Source organism: Pogonomyrmex barbatus, unplaced genomic scaffold (assembly GCF_055798465.1).
Source record: "Pogonomyrmex barbatus isolate J1 unplaced genomic scaffold, ASM5579846v1 scaffold1, whole genome shotgun sequence".
Taxonomy (NCBI): Eukaryota; Metazoa; Arthropoda; class Insecta; order Hymenoptera; family Formicidae; genus Pogonomyrmex; species Pogonomyrmex barbatus.
In genome coordinates this window covers 23,700,610-23,728,590 of record NW_028297098.1, presented here as the reverse complement: position 1 = coordinate 23,728,590, position 27,981 = coordinate 23,700,610, and the positions used below count along the sequence as shown (strand labels likewise).

Genomic DNA, 27,981 nt, shown 5'->3' with positions numbered 1-27,981 from the left:
TTTTTTCTGAAAGCTCAGCGCGTGATAATTAAATTTTAATTTAATTCCAGTGATAATTAAAATTTACATTAGTTTTATGCTTGATTAAAATCTGCATCAATTTTAAACTTTTGAATTAATTACGAACGAATATTTTCCAGAATATATGAATAAAAAGTCAATTAAACTGAACAATTATTTTTATTGGTTCGATATACTTTTGATATAATATTTTTTTAATTATTTTATTGCGAACTATTTTTATAACTTTTTAAGTTTTAACACCTTGATTAAATTCTTCTTTTAATGAAAATTTTATCTAAGCAGATTAAGTAGGAAGTAACTGAAAAATCATTATCTATTTGCTTTAAATAATTCTATAATTTTATATTTTTAAGTTTAATTTTTTTACCATTTATATAAGTTATTATCTTTTAATAAAAAATGATTTTAAAAATATCTCTCTACCAATATCTTCCTAATTATTTTAAATAGAGCAATTTTCTCTCTCTTTCCTTTTAAATTGGATTAAACGAAAATAAAATTAGTGAATTCTACACATATAAACCTGACATCGCAATATTATAAAACTTGATCTTTTTTTAATCCTTTTTTTAATTTGCAACTTTTGCAATTTAATTTATATTTCTCAAATACACGTCTTTCTTCGGCATTATTATCCTCAATTAAGTCTGAATTAAAGTCGATACCCGGACTTTAAGATACAGCTGTCGAGAGAAAAGGTCACACGATGTTACGTGACGATACAGCAGCCCAGTCGTCACATGTCAGTGTTTTATCGGCGGTGCATTATTTTCATTTTTCCGCCATAATCTCATGCTTAATTAAAGTAATCGTCGGACTTTGGAGCGAAATAATACGAACGGCGTAGCCATGTACGGACGCACGCACGCACGCACGCACGCACGCACGTATATACGCACGTATACGTAATACGCATAAATACGCCCACCGGCCGCAATTCCGCGCGGTTGATTGACGGGCGAAGTGTAGTAGCAACAACAGCACCAGCAGCAACAGCAGCAGCAGCAGCAGCAGATCGAAATTGCACTCGCACTCGCACACGCATGAACGCAATTAATTCGCGGCGAAGCGATGTCACGTAACGTTAACCTCGTTACCGTGTGGGAAACTCGCGTTAACCGGCTACGATTGCCAACGCGGACGGATAAATATTGTAATACCATAACAAAATCTGGCGAAGTCTTGATCAAATATCGATCGGGCTCCACAAAACTGATTGATGAAAAAACGATGATTCTTGCCTATATGTTATATGTTAACGAGATAAGAGCATTAAAGTTTTAAGATTAGAATAAATAGCATTGTATTCAAGTTACAAATAGACAGAAAAAACTAAGAGGTTTCCTACTTTATTTAAAGTATTAAGCATCTCATTATTCTGTGACTTGTGTGTCTTATTATTAATTCTGAAGTTTTTGCTCTGTAATAAAGTTTTTATAACTCGTACATATTTTTAATAATAATATTAAGACATTTTAGTGATGGAAAGTTTAAATAAAACAAGATTTTGTACATTTATAACAATGTATAATATAGACATTATTATATAGATATTTTAACCTTACATTATTAAACACGAGTAAGATGTGAATTTTAGTAAATCCATATTTTGCTTATTAAACCAAAGAATTTTCTTTTTGCATGGATACGCGCTATACCTATTTTAATTTACGTTAAAGTAACAAAAAAAACTTGCAATTCTAAGCAAAGTATGAAACATGTGGGTTTGTTCGATTAAAAAAAACAAATTAAAACATGTACCAGATAAATATTCGATACTTTATCGATACAAAGTCTCTGAAATTGGAGATTTCGTACTTTCCTTGTTTCCTTAAATAAATAAGAGGAAATACACAGAATAAGATTACACAGAATAAGAGAAAAACATTTTATATTTATTACTTTATTAAATATATATGATATTCTTATTTCCTAAATTTCAATTATCGACTATCGACGTATCTATAACTTTATTTAGCATAAAAAACGGCTGGGTTTGAAGTTTATTAAAAAAATTATTTTAGAAATTCGACGTTATTAAAGACCTAAAACACGTACATTGTGTTTCATGTTAAATCTACGATGCAAATATTGGCTCATCTTCTGCATCGCGTTACGCGATATTACAAACACCATTTCCGCATTTTTATCTCTCGAAATTCCGAGGATCACTAAGTTATTTTTATGACAACGAGAAATATAATAATATTACGAATTTTAATTAATGTTTAATATTATTACTCTATCATAAAATAATCTTTTTTAATAAATCTTTCTTAATTTTTTATGATAAAATTATTTTATGTTTTTTTTTTAGGAAAAAAATATGTTGTTACATTATTAATTTTATTAATGTTGTAATACTTTTATCTTATGGTCATCAATTATGGTTATCATAAAGTCTTATTGGTTTATTATAAATTATAAAGATTATTTTTTAATAGACAACGAAAATTAAACACGATACAAAGTGAAGGCTGATTCCTGACGAAGTACGATGCAAAGCGGGACAGATTCGTATAAGTAAAGATTACACTATTTTGTCGCTGTCACCAAAGACATACACTTGCTTCGCGTAGAATTGCGATAACTATTATTTCCCTGTTGCATTTAATGTCGCTAACGGACATACTTGGTTTCGATCTCGCGGTACGGTGCCACCCATTGTCTCGCTCTGCCTGGTGCTTGTTTTCTTTTCTATTTCCTCTCTCCTATCTCTTTACTCTCGCGTAGTCCTCCTTTACTCTCGCCATTCCCTTTTTCTCCTCCCTCTCTTCCGTTTTCTACGTTTCCTCTTTCTCCTCTGCTTCCTCTTCCTAGCCACCGCTCGCCGTTTCTATGTCTGTCTCCCGGATGGAGGAAGGAAGCGCTCCAGGAAATTCATTTGCAGAGACGTGGCAGCGTACAGCAAAACACGAATGATATATTTACATGGCGCCGAGGGAGAAACCGACGAGATGGATTTACTCGAGAAAGGTTTATCGAGCGTTACGCGAAGGGGAGGGAGAGAAACGTGAAATGTATTTTTTGAAAGAAACGTGCTAATCCACTCTCGAAACCGCACGGAAATTCGTCCATAGTTTTTGTTCTCATCCGTTCCATGAAGTTCTGTCGGTTGGAATCTTTTCGGGCGTGGCTGAGAAATGCGATGTGCGGTGTGAATTTGAACGCGACTTATTTCGTTGTAGCGGATTTTAAAGTCTTCAGCGATTTGATTTGGACATCTTTAATAATATCGAAGATTTTTACTGCGTTTAATGGAAAACTTGCTATTATATTGATACTTAATTACTATATACTTGATTGGCATATATACATATCACAAAAATAATATATGAATCATATGTACTAAAAAATTTAGGATTGTACGCGAACGGTCTTGATATTGCAGACTTAATGCATTAGCTACTTGATTAAATTAATTTAATGAAAAATTTTATCGTGTAGCCTCAAAGAAATAATAAAAATTTCATAATATCTTTAACAAGTATATTACTTCGAGTTAAGATTGATTAAAGTGGCTTAGAAGTTTGTGAGGATTGAAATATGAAAAGAAATCCATCTCGTCAGTCCATCCATTTCGCGCACTTGAACGGCACTCGAACGCGAAGAAAATCGATTGATTCCTCGCGGATGTACTTATCTTGGGCGCTCGATGCGAGCCGTAAAATTTCCGTAAAAAAGAAAATACATTGATAATATTGAGCCGCGTTTTATTGCTCCGAGAGTTTTCGACAAAGTCAAGTTACTCGCTATTTATCTTGACGTGTCAACTACAGTCGGTGCTTAGATCGTGTCGCTTAATAATATACTTATCCACGGTAACTATGACTGTGTCATAATTATATTTACCTCGACAACAATCGTTATTGCATTCTGTTGCTTGCTTTAGTCGTGCGAACTAATCATTAATGAGAAGGTGACGACATTTAATCCTATCTTAGTAATAAATAAAGCTTACGAACGTACGGATCACGCTTCTTAAATTAAATATAAGCCGAGATCGATGTAACGGTTTCGGATTGTGCATAGTTTTCGTTAAGAGAATACTGTATGGCTTCTAGCGTATTGTTTGTCATATCTCGTCAGTTGGAAATTATCATCACATCTTCGAGAAATATAAATAATTTTATTACATATTTTGTTTCTGCCATTTTTTAGAAACAGAGAAATTATTGTTTACATGCAAAGTTTATTAATAAAATCTCCTGTAATTAGATGTATCTCATAGATGTTCAAAAATATTTTACTTTGGATTGATTTAATCGTTTTAATCTATTTATGAAATATTATCTTGATAGCATATTGTTACATATTTCTCGAAATATGATGATAATTTGAAATCACAACTGAAGTCCGTCACTCAGGTGAGAGTTCGAGTTTGAGGATTTCCTGCAAAAATCGCTTCTTTTTTCTATATAATCTTTCGCAAAGAATTAAATTACGAAATGTAATATCAATAAAAACTTTTACTTCCAGATCATATAATCACCAGATAATCACATTGTTAGAAAGTAATCGGTCAAAATTTGTAATTTGGGAATCTTTATAGAATCAGAATATCCTCGATAATGATACGCAGTAGAAACGATCTTATGATATAGACGCGACGGAGTAAAGTTCATTGTCGAAATTGCCCAAAAGGTCTCTCACTATCGGCTAGCCATACGGGGTGTCGGTATTTACGCTAAAATACCTAACGAGCTCTCTCCATAGTTCGGCTCGCCTTAATTTACGCCTTAATTTCCCCTGGCACCGCGAGCGTTAGTTCGAGTTGGTCTTGCGGCTTGGGCAATCAACCTAAAGATGGGATTCCAGATTTCGGGAACACACTGTTATTGCATCACGTGAGCTCGTGTTTTGTCACGTCGTATTATATTATCGAACGTACACACATATATATATATATATATATATATATATATATATATATATATATAGTAATCGTATTTATTTTTCACGAGTAATGTAAAAGAGAGAAACATAAGCAATTTTTTGATTTATATCATCGTTTGAAGCATATGAAGTATTTTATTAAAATGAATAATATGACATGTGTGTGATATCACGCTTTTTTACCGATACGATTTGCATCATTGAGGAAACAGTATCGCGTCATATCGCGCGCGTGCATGTATATGTATAGCTAGATAAAAAAATTATATAATTCATATATATCTATCTTGCGAAGAAATATAGATTAGCTAACCAATAAAATAAAAAGATATAAATTATTATTTGTAAAAGTTATACAAATCGATGGTAACTTTGTTAATGGTATTATTTATAATGCAATATGAGAGTGAGCTCGCGTGACGTGACAATAACGTGCCCTTATCTTTAATCGTCGCGATGCAATTATCATGACAATTATCGTTGTCGTACGTTTCTGTGCGATCGATCTCTTCGTGTTCAAATCGAGGCGGACGGATTTTGTAAACATCTCTCTCTCAAGTTCGGTTTCACGGCGATTAAACGCGGGCGAAAGTCTTAGACGGAGTGACGTGAGATGTTGGTCCTCGTCTTCTCGTCGTCACCGGAGGATAGTGGTTCCACTTACCCTCTGTCTTTAGGCAGCGGTGTCACATGCAACCGCAAGCTTCCACCACCATGTTCGGCAATGTTTTCTGTGTGATCGTGTTGTTCGTGTCGACGTAGAGTAATTGGAGCGGGGCAAGTTGCGTTGGCGAGCAACACGGTATTATCTTGTTCTTTTGTTGCCCCACGTCTGTGGTCAAATATTTCTGCAAGAAGAAACGGTGTTTTCGTCCTCATTAATTCGCAAAGATCACAAGTCTGAATTTACAATTGATATACGCTTTTATTTTCTCGTCATCTCTCTAAACATCGTTTTTAATACTTGAATTTAATATTTTAAATTAATTTCATTTCTTTTTGAGAAATTAATATATAATTAATATTTCTCGTTTTTCGAAAAAAAAAAATCTGTATTAGAGTTTGATTATCGAAATTGAAATGATTTTCGAAGTGAAATTTAATCATTGCGCATAAATTGAATTTCGACGTTCATCGAAATTAGTGATTTGACGACAAAAGATTCTATGAAAAATAGAAGACGGACGAATATCATGGAGAGCAAATATCATGGAGAGCATATTCTTTTTAGCTGTCCCCCAGGTTGCTGAGCATAAGAAAATCATCTCCATTTCGCATATGCAAACGATATTTCTCGCGTCACGCTTCGTGTATGGCAGAAAGCATAGACCTAAGTTAATGGGGTTTTACGTTGCGTGATAATGGAGTCTTAACGCCCCATTATCGTTATGAGTTGCAAACTATATTACTCACATTATGTGTGCCACAGTATAACAAGAGTGCCTCCTTTCCCGACTTTTATTAACAATTAATGCGACTAATAAAGGACGCGGTTATGCAGCACGATTATATTTTTTGTGTAAGTATTTTATGTTAAGTAAAGCGTAAATTGCATGTGTGTGTGTGTATATATATATATATATATATATATATGTGTGTGTGTGTGTGTGTGTGTGTAATTAAAAGGGATGGGACTGTATTATTTTGTTCGAGGAGGATCAATTTTTACATTCAGTTTGGAATTGAAAGCTACTTTCAAATGTAAAATTATTTAATTTTGGAATTGAAAATTTTCATATGAAAGAAACATGAACTGAAAAATATTGAAAATACTTTTTTGTTAACCTTAATGTTATATCTTTGTAGATGAAATTTATAGATAAATAATTCCAAATATTATTCAAGATAGAAATGGTTAACAAACTTTTTTTGAGTGGGACAAAATAATTATTAATAGAACAAGATGTTTTCATTAATTTTTCAGATGATTATCGGTAAATTAATAGTCTTTGACATATCAGCGGTATTTTTGTGATATTTATTATTGACATCTTTTTCGTAATGCGATATGATTGCCGGTAAAACCGCGAAGAAATGCGTGAGGTGACACGCGATTCTTGAAATAGCGAGAGAAAGATGCGGCGTCAGCATTCTCTTCGTATCATTCGTAAAGAAAGAAAAAATATAAATCACACTGGCGACACATTTCTTTAGTAGCACGATAATCGGTTGTTACGCGTTTCGCACGATCTGACACGAGCGAGATAAGATTAGACTACCGGTTATTTTAGATGTAGATAGAACTTTTATCTGTCCCTTTTGGACAACGAGCACATCAGTAACAGTGCAAATAAAATGGAATAGGCAATAACATAATGATAAGAATTAGCTAATTGTCGATAATTCTAATAACTGTAGACAAAGGTTATTCATATAAAACAAGGATATTCTTTGAAGATAATGCGAGAAAATAAATGACATTGAAAAATAAATTAAATAAAAAGTACCGTAGTTGAGTGAGGGTCTATCTCTAAATTTATAGCAAATAGATAATTATTTATTTGTTTTGAAAGTTAGAAGGTAATTTCAAACATTTAAAAAAATGTAAATTTGTATTTCAAATTGTGATATTATTAAATATTAACTGAAAACTGAACGTTAGCTTTTACATGTTGATAATATTATCAATATTAATATTGTTCGAAAGAGGAAAGCTTTCTTCTTCTTTAGTATGTCAAATTAGATCAAATAGGATATCGTTGATATATTTAGTTGAACACTAATGAATGAGAGAGTCATATTATGCTTACCCTGATAACGTTGTTGTAATGGGAGCCGCTGACGGTTAAAGAAGCCGCCGTGGAACAGGATCCTCGGCAAAAGTACGCGTGATATCCGTCAGGGTGCAAGATCCAATCACTCCAGCCTATATCTTTGAAATCAATATAGAGCTCATCTCGACAGCACTCCTTCATCTCGGGTAGGCAATTCGAGTGCCTTTTAGGTCTATTCCGCTGCGGCAACGGTTCCGTGTGAATCACCAAAAATGGTTTGTAGGCCTGCTCAACGGACACGGGTGCTGTATCGCGGTCGGTTGGGCAAGTCGTACAGGCTATCTGGATGGCATGGTTCAGTCTGTGTCGGTTTATCCATTTCTTCACTATAAATGTCATATCTGTATTTACCCAGCCCACTGAAAGAAAAAGAAATGACGATTTTTTGATATGCAGTGTCGCATGACGCTTTCTTGAAAAATCGTGCATCGTAAAACAATTCCCTTTATAAAGTTTTACAGAAAATATGACTTATTTCATAGAAAATACATAGGGAATTGTTCCTTTAGGATGAAAAAGAAGATTAAAATCCGCGATCATGAGAAATAATTGAAGTATTAACTTTTTCTTAAGTTTTTTTAATTTTTATATTTTCTATATATTTCTTGAAATCTTTAAATAAAATTAAATACATTTATAACATTTATACATTAATAACATTTTTCAGTGCATTATGGATTAATTGTTTATTATCACACAGATTTCTTTTTATATTGAATTTATGTTCTAGTATTGAATTACATATATTTTTATTTCTTCTTTATATACTTTCATTTCTTTTAAGTTATAATATTTTCCAATACATGAATTTCTGATAAATTTCCATTAAATTTTAATTTAAATATTCAGTCAATTTTTAGTTGCATCTCATATAAATGAGCATTAGATGAGGTTAGAAATCGTTGGGATATCGTGATATGAGAAAATTATCTCTATCATCGTATCGAATTTTCGATAAAGAGCGAAATTGCAATGTGCAACGAGGGACGGATTCGCAAAGTGCAGGCAATGCAACGGAGTAACGAAATTTCGCGGTGGAAGATTTCTATGCGATGCGGATTCGTGTGTGACGAACGGATGGATGGGGGATGGGAGGAAAACGAACAGAGGGGGGGGAGAGAGAGAGAGAGAGAGAGAGAGAGAGAGAGAGAGAGAGAGAGAGAGAGAGAGAGAGAGAGAGAGAGAGAGAGAGAGAGAGAGAGAGAGAGAATTTCATCCGCCATTTACCCACCTCCGATGTCGGTCTCGAAGATTGCTATGACAGTGTTCTTTTCGAAGCTGCCACCCAAGTCCCAGTGATCGAGCTCGGATAGTACGAATGTCTGGTTGAGATAGTCGGCGTTTTTGACCTGCTCCTTGTAGAACCAAATCTCTGCCGAGGTCACGTCGACGTGTAGCATCTCGTTCGGCAAGTAAAACGTGAAACAAGCCGCCGGATTGAACCTCGTTATGTGATTCGAGCTTTGACGACATTTCGTCGAATCGGCCACACCTGTAACACACGAAATCGCCGTGGTTCGGTCGTTTTTTTTGAGAGAACGTAACAAGTTTGTCGGATTGTATGATTTTATCCAAAAGCCAAGTAGATATTCGATCGTAAACGATGAATTGATTTTTTTTTTGCAAAATTCTTTTAGCTTTAAATCTCAAGGAACTTACGTAGAGTATGATTAAATATAATTTACAAAAAAATTCCTATTATGTACGATTTATTTAGAGATACATACACGAATCAATTAGTTTGATTGTAAGAGTAAATTAGTCGATGAATTTTATTAAAGAAAACAAACATAAAAATTGTAAAATTTTTTAAATCTTATAGTCAAGATAGACATAATTTTAATTCGAGACTATCTTGTTCTTTATGAAAGTAGAGCGCATAATAAAATAGTTACCTAAGGAAGAAAATGGAAGGATATTATCTTATTTTTTATTTGGCCAATAATTTTAATATTTCTCATTTGGTTTGAGTGTATTACACAGTTATCCAGTTGCCTTTTTTCTACGACGAACGCGTATTCATGAGCTATCCCATTACAAACTAATTTAGCATGCCAACGAACGACACCGAAGACTGAGTTATTTGAGACTTTTGAGAGTGCGCCTTTGGCCGCGCGATCGGCCTGCAATTTACGGTCATGCTCGAAGTAAGCCTCAAATGGAACCACAATTATCTGGAAAAGTGCGCTTTAAAAGGCTCTTGGTAACCAGGCAAAAGTGCGATATAGAATATTTCTGAACGCGCACATAAGTGCGCGATAAGTAAGCAGGGTTAAACAGAACATCAAGAATTGAATTATCGTTGCCCGATAGAAAAAAAATTCGTTATTGCATATTATTATTGATATATATGAAAATATATGATTCGTGATTATTTATAATTACGCTTTCTATATTTATTTTTTACATTTATTGTATTAGTTATAATTATTATTTGAGTCTTCGCGGTACATATGTAACAAAGAAGGATTTTACAATATTTTATTTTAATTTATTATATATTTTAAAGGGTTTTAAAAAATTTTAAATTAACTTATGAAAATTTCAAATCATTTTATACAATTATTATTCTGTAGAATGTTTCCAGACAAATTTTAATTCAAGTCTCTCTCTCTCTCTCTCTCTCTCTCTCTCTCTCTCTTTCTCTCTCTCTCTTTCTCTCTTTTTCTTTCTGATCTGTATTCGTTTATAATAAATCGTTGCGAAAAACTGTTTTGTACATTTTGCCGACATGTACACATCGAGAGTGATCTGCGATATAACGCGCACTATCAAGCGCGTCGAAATTATTTCCGGGCGGATTCTTGGGCGATCAGCGTATCCGATTGATCGCCACTTCCGCATGATTTATAGCCGGGATTATGCAACGCCAGGCGTCAGAGTGAATCCATATCGTTGCACAACGCGTGCCAAATGTCAGAGGCAGCGTTTTCGCATCCGTTCTTTTTCTTAACGCTTAATTTTTTTCATCTACTTGACGCACCGGTGTATTTTGCATCGACAATTTTTTTGAGAATTAATATTTATTCCATTTTATAAATATGTGTGAATGAAGAGATATTTTGCAAACAACTAATTAATTTCAATAATTTTATCAAATCATTGAATACATGTATTATTAGAATATCAAATTTTGCTGATACAAGGCATGCAAATGACGTTCAATAATCAGAATGTAAACAGCTTTCTTAATCCGCCAAAAACGCAACTAACAATCACGCAAATTATCACGCAACCAATGCAAATTATTAATAACAACATAAGTTGTTATTACTGATGATTTATCGTGACCGTTAATAAGCATATTCAATTAAATGCAAAACTAATAAGATTCTTTTTGTTAGTCATTCATCACCGTTGTCCACGATAATTGGGATATGTGATAATTTTAGTAAATAATCAATCATTAATGACGTCATATGGGATCTAATCCCATGTTCTATTGATACTTAGTTCTTTTTTTCGTTTATTCTCGGGGATTATAAGAAATTCATTTTCATTTAGAAATTCGATTTCCAAGTTATATTAACTCATAGAACCGTTGCTAGATTTTCGAATAATCTCGGAACGAATTCCACGTATACCTTCAGGATATTTTCGAGCATGTACTACTTTTCAATGTCGCGATGCAGATTCGACATGAACATTTCCGGTTCACTGGCTTCGACCATACCGTAATCTGCAGCTCTCGCGAAATCTCTGCGAGTTAACTAGGCCGAATAAACGTTCCAATATTACAAGAGCTCGTGCACGATTTACATGTGTTTGTATATGGTGCACACATATGTGCTAGTTGTGCCGGAATTAGATAAAAAGCGAATATTTTGGATTATTCAGTTCAGTTATTTAATCTTTACGTTGGATATGATATAAAATATATGCGTATCATATCGTTGAATGTTATGGCTCTATGGGTGAAGCTGACATTCTATCTATATCGTGATTGTAAAGAAATGTAATCTTTTTTAAATACGGTATTCTTGAATGTGACGAGTTCACGATACGAAAATTTATAAAACGAACAATTGTATATTGTGAATAAAAGAAAATAGCAAATTAAATTGGAAACTTTTGAGAGATTTTGTTAAAAAATTCGGAAAATAGAAAATTACACACACGACAAAAAGCGTGATAAAAAGCAATGTTCCAAAGACCGTTTTATTAAAATGAATGTTTAAACGGTTGAACCGTTTAAAAACTTTTAGGCAAATTTGGATAATAAAAAATATAAATGCTATTGTTGTTAATGTTTTATACAATTAATGAATTACTGCTAAATGTTGATGTTAAAGAACTTTAAAAAATTGTGATATTAACAATTTTATTTAAGAATAATAAGTTCTTCTTTATTTTCATGAAAAGAGTACAGTATTCAGAGAACAGTATTCAGAGAATTATTATTAAAAAAAATCTAGAAAGGATATTACAATATTATATGATCGATGTTTTCATTAAATGCGGAGTCATAATCGCGTGAAATATTGCTCGAGAAATATCGCTAAAAAGACGTAAAAAAAATTCGGAGCAATAATATTCAGCGTATTCGTGCAGCCGATGAACGATACGATTGTATTATCGTATCCTGTTAGTTGCAAGAAATTACGTGTAAATTATGCATGGCTTCGTTGTGAATGAGAATACGTTAAAATGCTAAAATAGCAACAGCTGGTTTTAAACGTAAAAAATCTTTTACATATACTATCTTATAATTGTTAAATGTCACGTAAAGTGAAGTTTAAGTAAATCTCTTTAGCCATCTCTCTCTTGATTTTTATTATTTCTTGTTTTATTCTTTCATGTTTTCTCGATAAAACTCTTCAGATTAACGAGGCTCGAAATAACTTCACAGGACGAATGAACGAATCTAAGAGAAGCTTTCATCGTGATTTTAAGAAATTTGTCAAGCACGTCGAAAATGATTCACAGGACGATTAAAACGTCGGAACTGTGATTTTGCGTCGTAATTCGAGGTAAATTTCCTGCCGGGATTCATACGTGCGCCGTTCATGCGGCTTCCGTATTTGCATCGCGGCGGAAAATTTGAAATTCATGGTCCCAGCCGGTCGACGGCAGTACCTCTACCAGAAGTACCATACTGACAGGGAGAAAAGAAAAGAAAACGAAAAAGCGAGAGAGAAACAGCGTCATTGTTACTGCTTCTCGTTTATTTCAAGGGAGCCGTGCAATTACGCAATATTCATATCTCCGTCGGTGTTTCTCGTTTGGTTGGCCAGGAAGGGGTTGTCGAGAGAAAAATGATCAGTTGACGATAAAAAGAGAGAAACAAGCTTCTCGGAGAGATGCTTTCGACGCTCAATTTCGTATATGAATATACTACATTTCGTTCGAATGTAAAAATTGAATGCTGAATGATATTACAAATTACGCAAAAAGATATAACGCATTAATTAAAAAGATAATGACATAAAAAAGCTGAAATTTAATTCTCCATAAAATAATACTTTCTCACTCATGGCAATTATTTATTTACGGTATGTTATTATATTTATGCTTTCCTAAACAAAATTTTATAAAATTACATATTACATTAATTACATATTACGGCTTATATTTGCGCATACTGCAATTTATTATCTATTTTTATCCAAGTACTCAGATACGCTCCTAACACAATAGTTCATTTGTGAATTTCACTTCGTCTGCACTTCATCGAAAAGTGCATGCATGTTCGATATTCAGAGATTTTGTTTCGTATTCGAATGCGGAGACTAGAATTATATAAAAAAGATACGCGCGCAATATTCACGAAATATTTTTTTTAGTCTTATTTGTTCTTTGTCTCTTCATTTGTCTTTCTTCATTTATGACGCTCGGATTTAAATAACAATTCAGTAGTAGTCTATGTAATTTAATATTTTTGCAACAGTTTGCGTGTAATTAGGCAAAATATATTTTTTCACAAAAAAATTATTTTTCGTAAGTTATAGTCTATATTTTAAATAATTTTTCTATCTATATATGTTATAATTTCTATCTTTGCAGACGGGATTAAGGCCCAGTTGTACCAATATTATTTGGGCTTTAAGCGAGATTTAATATACGTGACATTATACGTGATATTATATATTAAATATCATTTAAAATTCAAAATAACGTTGGTGCAATCGAGCCTAAATTTTAATAAATTTTTAGACTAATAAAATTTTTAATTCTAATAAGGATAGAAACATAAAAGCTTTATTGATTGTTCTGTCAATTGATTTTAAGTCTATTTGAAAACTAAAGATACATATTCCATCTTTGTATTTTAAAAAATTGGAAAGGATGATAAAAAATCTAGTGTATTATTTATTTTACCTTCGTTTGGGAATACAACGATCTGATTGGTTTTCCCGTAGAAGTTTTCGGCTGGTCTTTCTAGTTCGGATCGAAGCACATTGCCATTTATTAGAGGTTTCGGTAAGGTCGATAGCGGCATTGAAACTTCAGGCGGCTTTGACAGTCGCAGCTTCTTCAAGATCTGCTGCTTCACATATTCCACTCTCAGCTCGGTCAAGAACGGATCGGGATCGATTACGTTGACCTTATTCTCCGCGCAATTGACGCACTCATTTTTTTTATTGGTGGACGACTCAGACGACGAATGGGGGAGGAATGTGTACCATACTCTCATCAGGGGGTTGGTCATCTCCGACCAGTTGGCCCCAATGTTGCTTACAAGAAGAATAACAAGAAACTTTACAATTAGACGCATTTTTTTTCTCAATGATGACTGATTGTCTCTTCAAATGATGACTGATCCGAATCGATTCTTCTTTAATATTAAATTCCTTTTTAGTCTATCTGTTATGAGTTATTAGATGTACCGTTTAAATCATCAAACTTCGTTGATACGGAGTATGACAGAAGATGTTGAATTTAATCTAGTAATCTGTATGACTTTTATGTATCATTGACTTTTATGTATCATTATGTATCATTTATGTATCATTGTGTTTTGCCAAATATTTTCAGCATATTTTCAGTTGAAAATTCTGATAAATGTCACACTCTTTTTGGACGAGTGTCTTGTTTTTACTTTGTTGAGCTTGACGCATGGATTATGATACTTGTAATACTTACAAAGTCGATTATGTCATTCGAGTTTGGTGATTTCTAAATTTCTTTCTAGAAATCTCAATGAGATTGTTGCGCAATTCGCGCAATATCAATTTTATCGACAAAGTTGTAACAGGTTAGTCACTACAATCGCATTGATATTTTACAAGATTTTACGAATCATTTCGCCGATCGCGACTTGTTCTTTTTTTTTTGCTTTTTTCTTCTTTTCGTATCTTTAGGCACTGTTATATTTTTTCATTTCAAAGATCAAAACGTATGGAATAGGCAGTAATTTTTTTTTTTATAAATGATGGCCAACATCAGTCGTGTAATTCCGAATGAGGATTTTCCTCCTCGCGATGACCGACGTCCTCGACGACGTATTCACGAAGACTGGAGGTGAATCGATGGTCCAATGATGTAGTTGACTTCGTGGAGGCTGTATGAACTTTGTTCGGTAGTCGACGGAGCCAATACGGATTCGACGGGGATGAGTATGATATCAGCACAAGCACGCGCCGTGAACATGCTGCCGATGGTATTCCATATGATCCATTGGCGGTTCCTCGATCTGCCTAATGGGCTGAAATTTATCTTCATTCTGGAGAAGGTGTCTCGCTCTCAATGATTAGCATTTCGGTGAACCATAAAAGATTATTTCTTTCGATGAGATCTATATATCTCTTTGGCATACTAGTTGCGTTATTACAAAGCGAGATAAAGCGTTTTAATGATGAAACATTTTAAGTCTCTTTCATGAAATATTTAATAAAAACGCAAATGCGAAGTATTTCTAAAATAGTATATAGTTTTATTTATATTTACATTTTGAATCTTTTTATCGAATTAATTAAATAAACTTTAAGTAATCTTTAACATAATTTTTGAGAAAATATCTTTATTAGTAATTTTTAATTTTTTTATGACTCGTTAGTGCATTAATAGCATGTGATATTATATCGTAATTGATTTAAAAGTTTATAATTATATCAATTCCTCTTTGTGACGTGCATTCGACTAGTAGCGAAACGAAGGATATTCATATCGCTTGAGTGCATTCATTTGAGAGAGAAGGCTTGTAAGGCGAATGTTTACCACAAAAAGACTGACATACGCTTCATCGCAGATTAGTGTCAGCATTTCTTTGAGCTGAGGCTTGCAATTTGCGGTTCATCGAAGCGCTCGCCTCGCTTCTCGTGGAAGATGACCTATCTCGCTGACCCGGAAACGCCGAATATTTTTTTTCCGAACATCTATAATGGCGTATTTGAAGCATCACAGATGTGATGAGTGCTTTTTGAAAGGTCGAGATTATTCATTTATCGAATACGACGTGTGTCGTTATCTTTTTCGAGAGCGCCACTTTGCAGGGAAACATTGCAGCATAAAAAAAAAATATGCTTGCACTTGGACTTCGCATACTCATGCCTTTAATTTAATAAATCATACGATAACAGTCCTCGTAAAAAGAGAGAAAAAAAGCAATCGCAAAAGAGATACTGCACTAAGCGTCTTTCGTTCTTCCTCGTTTCTTCCTGTTCGTCGGTGTCATTAATAATTGTGGGGAAAGCAGTCATTGCTGTGCGCTGCGTTTCGGCATTTGAGTGCGGTACTTTTTTTTATTCATTGTTCTCATGCAGTTGATCCGCTGGACTCCATGTTTCGCAAATTATTACTGGGTCCAGCACATTGAATTATTCTGTAATTTGCACTGGACATGGTGCGTGTAATCAACAGTCCGAACACGCCGTGCTCATTTGTAGAATCGCTGCGCTTGTTTGCGTTATCTTGTTATCGACCGTTATTGAAATATGTAATTTTTCGTACTAACACACATACATTATCATTATTCAAATAATGTATAATAATATTTTATGTCATCATCTTTTATTGCAGAAAAAATTTTATCTATTCATTCGATAATATGGCAAACGTGACAAATGTGTCGATAAAATATTGATTGTGTTTTAAATATGAATCCACAACTCTTCATATTTTTGGAATTATGTCAACACATTAATATAACAGAGAGAGATTGCTGGAGAAATATGGACCAAATATAAACATTAACATTAAATAAACAAATAGTTAAATTTTTAAATTGAATTTTTAATTTGAAAATTAATGCACGTATAATTGAATCCTTCTTTATTAAAAAATATATGTTCGCATATATCTATTATGCCACCGAAAAAATACTAAAATTTCTATAAGATGGATATTTTTTTATTTCTTTGCATTATTACAATTAAACACGTAACATTTCCCTATTATCTCGCAGAAAATAATACAAGATATAACAAGTTTTTTCTTCGAGTTACCTCGAATTTTATTACGACGTACTCACGAATTTAACAATGGATGAAGTTCTGAGAGAGTTGAGTAAACTTTTTGTCAGAAACTTTCCGGGGGATTTAATTTCCGACGCGTAACGAGGACGACCCGCGATATTTAACGCGGTGTTATCAAAGGCGATTCGATGCGAACGACCGTCAATAGCAATAGAAAACTTTATTATTACGCAGGCAATAGTAATTTAAAATCGCCGTTAGTTACGGACCCGCGCCTTCGTATAATGAATAACGAATTGAAATAATCAGCGATGAGATAATTGGGGAACTACCGCTCGATGCGCAGATAGATGAAAGTTGATTGTTTTGTGGCAGTATTTGAAGCACGCGAGAAACTAACAAATTTGAAAATATTTCTGCGTTGTTTTGTGAAGAGATAAAGGATGAAACAGCATACGCAAAGCTAATGAGAGTAGTGTTGTATATATTTTCGTTTATCAACTGTTAAGCTCGAAAATGATGAAGTTAAGAAGCAGAGGATGATAACAAAATAACTTTTTGTAATTAATTTTTGATAAAGTGCGACGAATATTCTTTCTTTTTAAATTATTTTTGTTTTCCTCACTTTTCTTTTAATCTAAGTTTGATAAATAAAATTAATGTTATTTTTCGGGAAGAGAATAACTAGATCAGAGGCGGTAAACAGATAAGAACAATTACAATTTTCGGGAAAGGGAGAACGAATTTTGCGCAATACGACAGAGGAGACCAGAGAGGTGATTGTAACGTCCGTTTCATATGTTATGGAGCGTACGTGATATCCTCGGTATTCACAGAAGTGATTCAATGGTTGAGGTTAAATCGCTTCTCTCGTCCAAAGATCACTTCATTGTCACGTTTCCTTCGCGTGAAAATACTTTGACAAGGAGTCTCTTAACGGCGATTGGTAGGGTCGCTTTGTGGATCCTAAATTTAAATGCCAATCAGGTCAAGGAGGCTAATGACTCTTAACGGAAATAATATCTGTAATATTCACGCACGATACCGTTCTGCGAGTTTATCATTACAATATATCCAATTGAATATTATTCTGACACGACGATAGAATATTTGTTCATACATTTATTATATTTGATCTGGCTAAATAATTATTATCACGTTAATTTATTTATTAATCTTTTTGCCCATAATTATATATCATTGCTTTAATATATTAAATCAAATTTTATGCGTTAAGATTGATGAAAAATTAATGTTACTTTTACAGTAACGAAAAATTGATAGTAGATGATAGATTATTATATATAATTATTACACGAACTTATCTTAAATTGGAAGCCGTGTCGCGTATCTGATAACTAATTTTAATTAATTAGTCATTTGATCGTTGCCGATTGACATATCGTAGCGCTTTAAAATTGAATGTTGAATCGAAGCTGCGCGGTAGGCAAAAGCGGATGTTATCGGGATTTTTACGAGATGCGATTTATTCCCCTTTACGATCCGCTCGAATCGGAGCAGCCAGGCAGTGGCTGCGTATCGCGCCCATCGGCACCCTCGACGCGCCGAAGTAGTATCGCATTTGTGCATTTCGCGGCTGGAGTTCGATAAATATTCACCCCGCTCGCACGGCGGGCGGTTCACCGTCTCGCCGAGCAGTGACGGCTGCGACGGCGCGATTTATCGACGAGTGCTTGAATACTCGATATTCGAAGAGAGATGACGGACGGCTGAGAGATGCCACTGTAGCGCCGTATTCTCAGAGATAAGGATGCTCCTTCTTGGTCGCATCGGTGTCTCCTCTAGTCGTGTTGAGACGCGACAGGAAAATCCACCGGGCTTTTCGTCCTCCGGAAAAACGCTTATCGCGCCGGATGTATGCACGTGAGCGAGAGAAACGGGATGTCTCTGTCTCCTCCCTCTTTCTCGCTCTTTGCCGCATCTCGAATACTGTCAGCCGCCGCCGTTCCGGACGATCGATCTTTGAATCTCGCTTACATGCTTGCGGCTTAATCGATCTTCCATCGATAGGGGACTATCGTTTGCGCTGTCTCGCATTGCCCGTCGCCGTTTATCTACTTTGACATTAGGACGTACCATATACTCGCAAAGCGCCGCTACGATTGTTTACGGTTGTCGACATCCGCTCGTACTTTATCGACATCCGACATGAACTGATCCCACTTCAAAAGCGTGATTTAGAGTTGTCGTAAATTGGTGGTCCTTCGCGATAGCGTTATCATAATGCCGTTTCGAATACTTGGGATACGTTCGGAGAACGTTTGATTATGGCGCATTATTACTATTTTTATGTTTTGTAATGGCAATAATGCTAACAACAATATGACCGAAGTTTGCAGATGTTACATTGTTGTTTACGGATATCGTGATATACGACGGTGCCGCAATTCGTTATTCAACCCGTTGCATTATTCCGGTATGTATGTATGTGTGAGCGCGCGTGTACGCGCTTGCACGTACTTCGGACGCTCTTAAGGGACTCGGTCCTGGAGGACGATAAATTCTGTTGCTCTCACATTTTCCATGACTCCTCGTACGTGCAAGGATAAGGATAAAGCGGACGATGAAAGCTCGCGGCATACTGAGAATCCTCGCTCTTATTTATTTTCTTTTCTTCCCGGTTGCTATTCGTCATGCTGCCGCGCCGCGTACCGGAACAAAATGAAAAACGCACCGGAAACGCCGAAAATAACCGCGAGTCACGTGGAAATTACGAAAGGGAGAGACCTGCCTCTCGTATTCTATTGATTCATCACCACGTATGGATGAGACGTCGATTGAAAAGAATACAATTTATCGTGATTGGAAAATATCTGCATTTGTCGCATTTTTAGCACATAATGAAGTTGTTTTAATTTAGATCATAAAATTAATCTTGACATAAAGAGATGTTTTAACTATCGACTAAGCAATCGTTATCAAAAAAAAAAGGAAATTAGCTAAAAAGATAATTACTTTTGTTCCTCTGTATGACTTAGGTTTTACTATGTAATAACAAAGCTCTTATTTCTACATATTGTTATATACTAGATTTATTTTTGCCGTAATACAAATCGTTCGTAATGTCTGTCATCAAGGTTGGAAGCGTCGTGATAGTGTTGACTCACGCGAAAATGAGCCTAAGCAAATCGATCGGATTCACGATGACGTTAAGAGCAGGATTTTCCCATAGCGACCATCAACCTGTTCGCCTCCTCCGAATTATTCCTGCCTCGATCTCCCCAGAGAAGCGATGGAAGGCCGTGAGAATGAGAGATAAGGACGATTAGAGAGGGAGACTTGGACGAAGGAGAAGTGAAGTTCGTAAATCAGGATGTTACTCCCCTTAATCCGATTACGAGCGATTATATTCCGTGCGGAGTCTCCACGCGACTCGTCGTCTTGCTCGGTTCTTTTACGGTAATACGACCAGCTCTACCAATTGCTTCGCGATTTTTTTCTCTTTCTTCGTATTTTTCTTCGTTGCTTCTACATATTTTCCGTTCTTATTTCCTAGAGAGTCAACGTTTTCTCTTTTTAGTTAGAATATGCTCCAGAATATCCAAAATTTCATAATGTACTTGTGGTAAGAATACACGACGAGAGAATTTTTTTCGTATAATCAACTTTCTTTTTTTCTCTAAAATTATTTCTTATTAAAGCGGTGTTTAAAAACGTAAAACTGTAGGATTAGAGTAATTGATTACGTTATAATTTTGCTGTAATATCTCTGTTAAAATACGATTCGGCTCTACTTAATTCTTCTCTTCTCATAAAGCTTGCTTCTTTTTATATGGAAGATTTCTTTATATCTTTATCGTGTTAACGACTTAAAAGTGTTTGCGATACTCTTAGCAACTTTGGAAAAATATCGACTTTGAGCCATTTCGTTGTTTCGCAGCAGCTGCATTGTCCATTAAACAGCCTTAAGTTCACGAGCTAGTTGCGTTAGTTCCGTAGCTCTCGTAAAATTCTTCAGATACTTTTTTTCTTACTATCCATCTATAAAAACTATGCAAGTTTGCCATATAATTTAACTCGAAACATCGATCGAACACATATTTTAATTAACTTTTCTGAAAATATAATATATCTGTTTTATTTCAATTTTACAATGCATATTTATTGTACCACAATATTTATCTACCTAAAAATATAAATAACATTTATATTTTTTATTCCAATATGCTTGCGGAACTCCAAAAATATACAAATTAAATAAGTTAAAATTTGTAATTAAAAGCCGGAACAAAGTTAATAATTAAATTTATATATCCGTTCATATTATAGTTCAAATGCTCAATTTATTATTTTTTTTGTACTAGTATATTCTATTTTAAATGCATTATGTGTACGTGTGTGTGTGAATATATTATTTCTATATTAGTGAAGAAGTTTTCAGACTTTGAGATTAATGATGTTTCGAATAAGAAGCAAGCTTGCAATGTCAGCATGCATCGAGCTGCCGATAGCAGCAGGTCAGGTTGGTAGGATGAGACATGGCGGGATACGTCGTGATGTCGCTCAACAGATGGGAAACAGATAGAGATGTTGCTGGGTAACAATCGAGGATGCGCTGTCGCTTGGACGGATTGCGCGCATTGCCATCCGCGACGAACAATGAGTCGTGGTCGACCTCTGAACAGAGAGATGGAATTTGCGTGGTCTCGGGGCCGCATTTGATATCGGAAAATCAGGGAGAGAGAGCTTCAAGTCGCGACAATGCATTCCGGACACATTGCTCCTCGGGATTCTTTCCGTCGTTGCATCGTCGTGTTGGATGACGTGCAATCGCTCGAGTAAAGCTTTTATTCGCGAGAGGTGCCATTATTTTGCTTGTTTAATCGCGGAAACTTAGGAAACGAATGATGACAAGTTCTCAGATTTTTCGTATACTTCTTCTTTGTAACGAATAAATGCGAAGTAACATATAGAGCGTTTTATTAAGATTAATATTAAATTTTTTAACAAGAATTTTAAATAAATTGTAATTTATTTTAATATCTTTCCTAAATAAATATGTCATTAAAAACGAAAAAAAGTAAAAACGAAGGTTCTTTTAATATTTTCTTTTCTTATCAAGCGGATATTAAATTTGACATTAATTCTTAAAAGAGGCGCGACCGCTAGCTTGACATTAATCGTGAAAGGCCATTTTTATTTTTGATGTTTCGAATCATGCGTACGTAAATCATTTGCAGGATGCGTCCCTGGATTTATGTCACTGAGCGATTGCGTGACGGTTTCGCCTGACATTACGTCACGCGGTTAACACCTATCGAGTCCTACCTATCTACCTATCTGCTATACACGAATTGGCTTGTCCTCTCTCCTTTTGCTCATCTCTCGCTTTCTCTCTATCTCTTACAGAAGTGCCATGGTGATATGTCCCGGTTAGCCATATACTTCGTCTTCGGACAGAATTTTCGATCGAGCAAAGTCTCCGCGTTCCTATCGTTCCGCGGTTGTACAGTTCGATTAAATTTCTCCGGGATCCTGTGTGGTTACGGAAGTCTGGTATCTGGCATTCGAGCGTCCGTCCTGCGGTCAGTGGCTGTTATGTAATAAATGTTCGGCGATCCTTAGTAATTGCCCGAAGTTTAATTGTTTGAATACATGCGATCTTTGACCCTACAACGTGGACAACTGATAGAAATGTAGTAAATAGTACATTAAACTTCCTATATTTAAACTTCCTTGTATTTTCATTACTCTTCTTTCTTTTTTATTATAAGCACATGCATATAAAAACACGATAAAAATAGAATGAATCTAAAAAAAAGTAATATTTATTTATTTCGATGATCAATTATCACGAATATCTATCGATTTATTGCATTTATTAATTTGTTTTGCGTCAGATATAAAAGAAATTATATATTTTTCTGCAATTTGTAAGAAAATTTTTTTAATCAAATCCGGAAAGAATGAATGTCAAACTTTCACATAGGCCGCATAGTTCGCTACGCCACAACGATTCTTATGTCTCGCTAATCGCATGTAGCCGTTTTCACCCCAACTGTTGCCCCACCAATTTTTCAGAATCCATTCGGTCGGCGTATATCCTACGACAAGCATTGCATGGTTCACCATATCCGAACTGCATTGATGATCATCATAGACGCCTTTGCTATGGATGAAAATATCAATATAATTAATAAATCTAAAATTTCTTTATACGGTTTAAAAAGATCTATTATCGTAAATATAAATATGACACTATCTTTAATAAATTAAAAAATTCAACTCAGATAATCGTATTTGCGAGTAAAATATTTTATATGTTAAGTTTGTTATGAAGGATGTTGATAGAAAAAGGAAAAATACATCACGCAAGAAATTTCTCAATTAGAGAAAGATGTGATTCACCGACATTGAACTCGTGCGAAATATTATATATACAAGAGCACGTGATTATTAATATATTGCGTTTGCATATTGATATCGCGTGTTTTTGATCAGCAATCCTTCAATTTATTGCAATCTTGCGAAATAACATTTCGAGGCATCAGTTGCTTCACGCGTGTAAATGATTTCCATGATTTTTCGCGAGTATCGTTTGCCACAAATAAAAATAAACAATAGCAGGAAATAGTCGCGCCCTGTATTGTGGGCCCTTTAGAATGGCATGAATTCAGTGTGCTTCGAATACTTTGAATGAGAATCGTTGCATCGACAATATGCCAAAGGTTATCAAGTGAATGACGAATTTTGTATCAATTTTTGCAGTATCTTCGACGGGGGTCCGGCCAAAATTTCCAATCATCATGCTTTGTAAACATAACATGTGTAATTCTAAAATTGTAATTATACCAAGAGTTCATCAAAGATATTATAGCCACTTAAATAATTTAATATTTGTATGAACACGTTTATCTGGTATCTGAATTTTTAAATGACCGAATATTATTATTTAAAGTTTTATTCTTAAATCGTTAGAAAAATATTCAATTATGATTTTGACAAATGTATGTCATAATTAATAAATTATTGAATAAAAACTATATAGCATATTACGAATAATTATTTTTTTTCCATTCTTGGATAAACGATAAACGATTAACAGAATTGACAGCAAAATTATTATGATTTAAACATCGGATACAATATTGGAAATAGTAATAACTTATAAGATGAATTTATGATGCTACTGCACACTGATAATAATCGGCTGCGATCAATCAAAACGTAGATCCGGATTAAATCGACAATGTCGTTTGTGCAACTTCTCGGAAAGCTATACCAATTCTATTGGAACTTGATTAAAATATTAACTAACATATTTATTGCCAGATTACGACTGATTAGTTATCTGTGCGAAAAAAACTGTTCGTCATCGTCGGTTATCAGTACAATTTTTTCGAATTTGCATCATAACGTCGTAATTCACATTGTTTTATTTTTTTCCTGAATCGATTAATCGATCCGCAAACACTTAAATTATAACGAGTACAAAATGCGTGTGGATTTGCGGAATAAATAGCAGATGTATAAAATTATCACATATTTTTTTGAAATGCGCTGCGACACGTTTGTCGGCGACTCGCGCATACGTCATTTGCTTATTAGCGGCAATTCGCACAGGCGCGTTTTTTTTCGACATAAATAAAAGTGCGCTACTCACTGATAAAGCTGAAATGTCTTCGGGCTGGCATTTATGGAGGCGGCTACGGGGCCGATTGTTGCCACTGCTATTTGCAGAGCCTTCTCATCTCGCGCCGGTAGAATTGCCCATGAAGTTATATTGACGACACTCAAATCTCTCTGAAATCTGCACACTCCTTGCTGAAATAATTCGAGTTAGAAACGTGAATTATTAATAATAATAATAATAACGGTTCAATATAGTTTAAATATTTTTTGCAAAAACTTTATTTATACGAAGAAATAGCCGTTTTTAAAACGCTTCGAACATTTCGAAATTAAATTTGTTATTTCCGTTCTCAAAACGAAAACTAACTTTATCGTGGCACGCGGGATTATTATCGAAATAGCTACTTCCGTTGATATTACTGGCATAAACTTTACCATTATACATAAAAATATACGAAGCTAATCTAATTTCTGAGAACGTTAAAGGAAATTTAATAGAAAAAGATTGATAATCAAGATCTGAGAGAACTTTGTCCACAATGTTTTGATGTTTTGTTGTTGATTCTTTTAAATTGGAGCGTATCAGCTATACGCGCTTGATTGCATCATCTTCGTATTCGACACATCTTAATTAAGCCAACTGGGCCAGATAAGCACATCTTCTTCTTCTGAGAGAGAATAATATTCCCATAATTTTTTAAAATTCTATGAAATATTTAGTCTTTGCGCGCGGGCTAATCTCCTTTAATTAATAATGTATAATGCGAAGTATATTTACTATTAATAGAAGAGCTGGCAGAGCTATCGTCACGGAGACATTCATATCACGGAAGTTCATCGCGTTAACGTGACTGACATAATTCAGATTCTCCTTGTCCGAAATTTTCCACAAATTTTCTAATTTCGATTGAAGGAGATCCGCGAAATAATGGAAGAAACCTTGACGTTTATTGCGATAATTAAATTCGCACTGTCAGCGCCTTTGCTTCAAGTCGCTAATAACACATTATGCATTATGGTCGCAGTAAAAAATGCAGAAATTCAAGTTTCTCAATTCGCCATTATTAACTATTTGTAGCGTAATCCTTTTATTAAATTTTTACGATCGACTAATTACAATTGATTGTTAAGATTTTTTTTTTTAATCGAACGGAGAACGGAGAAATTCTCTTTTTTCGTACTTTAAAATTCAAAGATGTCGCGAACATTTCGTAATGCTTTGCAAATGCGAAAGCGACTCGAGAGTTTGCATTTTATAAAGAGTATCCCAACGGAATATCACGAATGTCGCATGCTCGACAGTTGGAAAAGCGCAGTGCGTACCTCGCCGTTATAGGGATACATGGATCTGGCCATGAGACCTTTCGACTTTTCCAAATATTTCAAAGTGTTCCTGAGGGAACCGCCGGTGCAGCCGAGGTTCCCGGTTGTCGTGCTGCAATCTACCAACTGTTGTGCGCTCACGGGTAGCAGCATGCCGGTCTGCTTAAAAATCTGCCCCTCTATACTTTCCGCGATTGAGTAAGCGTAGCAACTCCCACAGCTCCGTTGATTCACCGACGGAGTGACGAAACCGTATTCGCGCCAGTCCAAATGTTCTGGTATTTTGCGAGGATCCTTCAAAGCTGCCGATACTATCGGTTCGATCGGCAGTCGGCGTCTTCGACTTGGTATCAATTTTACCTTGCAACAAATTCAAACAAATTGATTGAAAGAAAAAGACGTTGTCGAGATGACGATTTAGTTTGTATTTTGAATTATTACAATGTTCGTGAAATAGAGAATTGTGATTTTTGCAGATTTGTCGTTTGTTGTTTGAAGATCAAAGGGAAGGAAAAAGAGATTTAGAAAAATTAAAACTAAAAGATTTTCGTTGATTAAAACTTAAATGAATTTGTATCAGTGTCATTAATTACGAACCATGTCGCGCATATATTGTCGAGTGCTGAGATCGGCGATATGATTGTCCCGCAATGTGTAACTGTGGTGTCCCGCAGCGGCCAGTAGATTGTGTTTATAAATTTCCACTAGATTTTCTTCCCAAGCTGCTCTCCTTGCATTTTCCATATTTTTCTCATAAGTCTTATTAAATTGTGTCTGTTCAAATGTCATGAGAAAATAATTTTCAAGTTGTAAAATTTATATATATTTTTACCGCTGCTATAAGTATATTTTTTCTTTTAAATTAAAATTAATTGTTAACTCTCAAATTTGATATTTAATTTAATATTTAAGGCATTAATCTAAATTATTTCTACTATTGTTATATTGTAACAATATTATATTATTATAATCTACAGAGACATTATAATCTAATAATAATATATATTATATAATATTATATTACAGAAATATATTACATTATAATCAATAGAATTTGAAAGCCACGAGTAATTTTTGATAAAAAAAAATACGATTAATGAACGAAGTAAAAAAATTTACGTTTGAAAACTCAGTTTCTCGAAATATTTCTATGTTTTAAAAATATGATACCTTGTAGGTTTCCCAATAATCATCCAGCTTTTTCGAGATTTTCGGTGGTAGAGTGTCCCCATTGAACGGTTGGATCGCACGTGTCCCGGGCAGGATTAATATCGAGAGCAGCGTTGCGCACAATCGCGAGCACATGGCAACCCGCGGCGAGTAATTTACAGTCCTTAATTAATTCGCGTGGCAGACCCGAGAACGATAGCTATCTTGACGTACCTTACGATACTGCATAAGGTCATAACGTGTCAGCGCATTCAGTGAATTACATCATGGACAATCGCTCACGTTATGCTGATGCATGTTTATTTCGTCAAATATGCGTTCAATGTCGTGTTTTCGGCTGGTATCTTTCAAGTGTCCATATTTGCATCACGTTTTAGTACAGGCTGAACAGAATTCTTAGAATGGTTACCTAACTCGAAAGGGAAACAGCAATGCAATGATTATGCTTACATACATGAAGCAATTTGAGCAGCCAAATGTGTGTTTCTCGATTCATCCGAAAATGTTTTCTTCTTTTGTTCGGATAATGTTGTCCAAAACATATGTCGTTAGTATAAATTATAATTCAAATATTATTAATATTAGCAATTAGGAAACTAGCCAGAATAATCGCAATATATCGTTATGTTATGTAATTTATTTTAATTCGCAATTAGATTAATCTAATATCTTAGCAGTAGTTTCGTATAGTTTAAAGATTATTGTAACACTTTAACAATTAGGTAAACGATATGTCTTAGATTAGATATAAATGAACTATGAGTTTTGAAGTTTCGATACAAATCTCGTAAAATAGAAAATCTAGAAAAACAAAAAGAGAAATTATTAAAGAACCCTTGAGTATGAGA

At 34.5% G+C, this 27,981-nt stretch overlaps 2 protein-coding genes across 2 annotated transcripts; both read right to left on the bottom strand.

The window, feature by feature from the left end:
• Positions 1 to 1,898: 1,898 nt before the first annotated feature.
• daw (activin beta chain dawdle) lies at positions 1,899 to 16,264 on the bottom strand. Its single transcript, XM_011650008.2, has 4 exons — positions 14,013 to 16,264; positions 8,926 to 9,186; positions 7,671 to 8,053; positions 1,899 to 5,768 (listed from the first exon to the last, which is right to left on the bottom strand). The coding sequence occupies exons 1-4, from the start codon at positions 14,407 to 14,409 to the stop codon at positions 5,607 to 5,609; spliced, it is 1,203 nt and encodes a 400-aa protein (XP_011648310.2). The 5' UTR covers positions 14,410 to 16,264; the 3' UTR covers positions 1,899 to 5,606.
• A 6,465-nt stretch (positions 16,265 to 22,729) lies between these two features.
• Positions 22,730 to 27,490, bottom strand: CtsL4 (Cathepsin L4). Its single transcript, XM_089084446.1, has 5 exons — positions 27,134 to 27,490; positions 26,561 to 26,737; positions 25,964 to 26,323; positions 24,672 to 24,832; positions 22,730 to 23,177 (listed from the first exon to the last, which is right to left on the bottom strand). The coding sequence occupies exons 1-5, from the start codon at positions 27,266 to 27,268 to the stop codon at positions 22,982 to 22,984; spliced, it is 1,029 nt and encodes a 342-aa protein (XP_088940572.1). The 5' UTR covers positions 27,269 to 27,490; the 3' UTR covers positions 22,730 to 22,981.
• Positions 27,491 to 27,981: the final 491 nt, after the last annotated feature.

Coding starts and splice junctions, on each gene's coding strand:
- daw (XM_011650008.2), bottom strand. CDS start 14,409: ATGCGTCTAATTGTAAAGTTTCTTGTTATTCTTCTTGTAAGCAACATT. Junction 9,187..14,012: donor CGTTGTATTCCCAAACGAAG/GTAAAATAAATA, acceptor CGTGTGTTACAG/GTGTGGCCGATTCGACGAAA. Junction 5,769..7,670: donor ATTACAACAACGTTATCAGG/GTAAGCATAATA, acceptor TTCTTCTTGCAG/AAATATTTGACCACAGACGT.
- CtsL4 (XM_089084446.1), bottom strand. CDS start 27,268: ATGTGCTCGCGATTGTGCGCAACGCTGCTCTCGATATTAATCCTGCCC. Junction 26,324..26,560: donor GACAATATATGCGCGACATG/GTTCGTAATTAA, acceptor ATTTGTTGCAAG/GTAAAATTGATACCAAGTCG. Junction 24,833..25,963: donor TGTATCCCTATAACGGCGAG/GTACGCACTGCG, acceptor GAATTATTTCAG/CAAGGAGTGTGCAGATTTCA.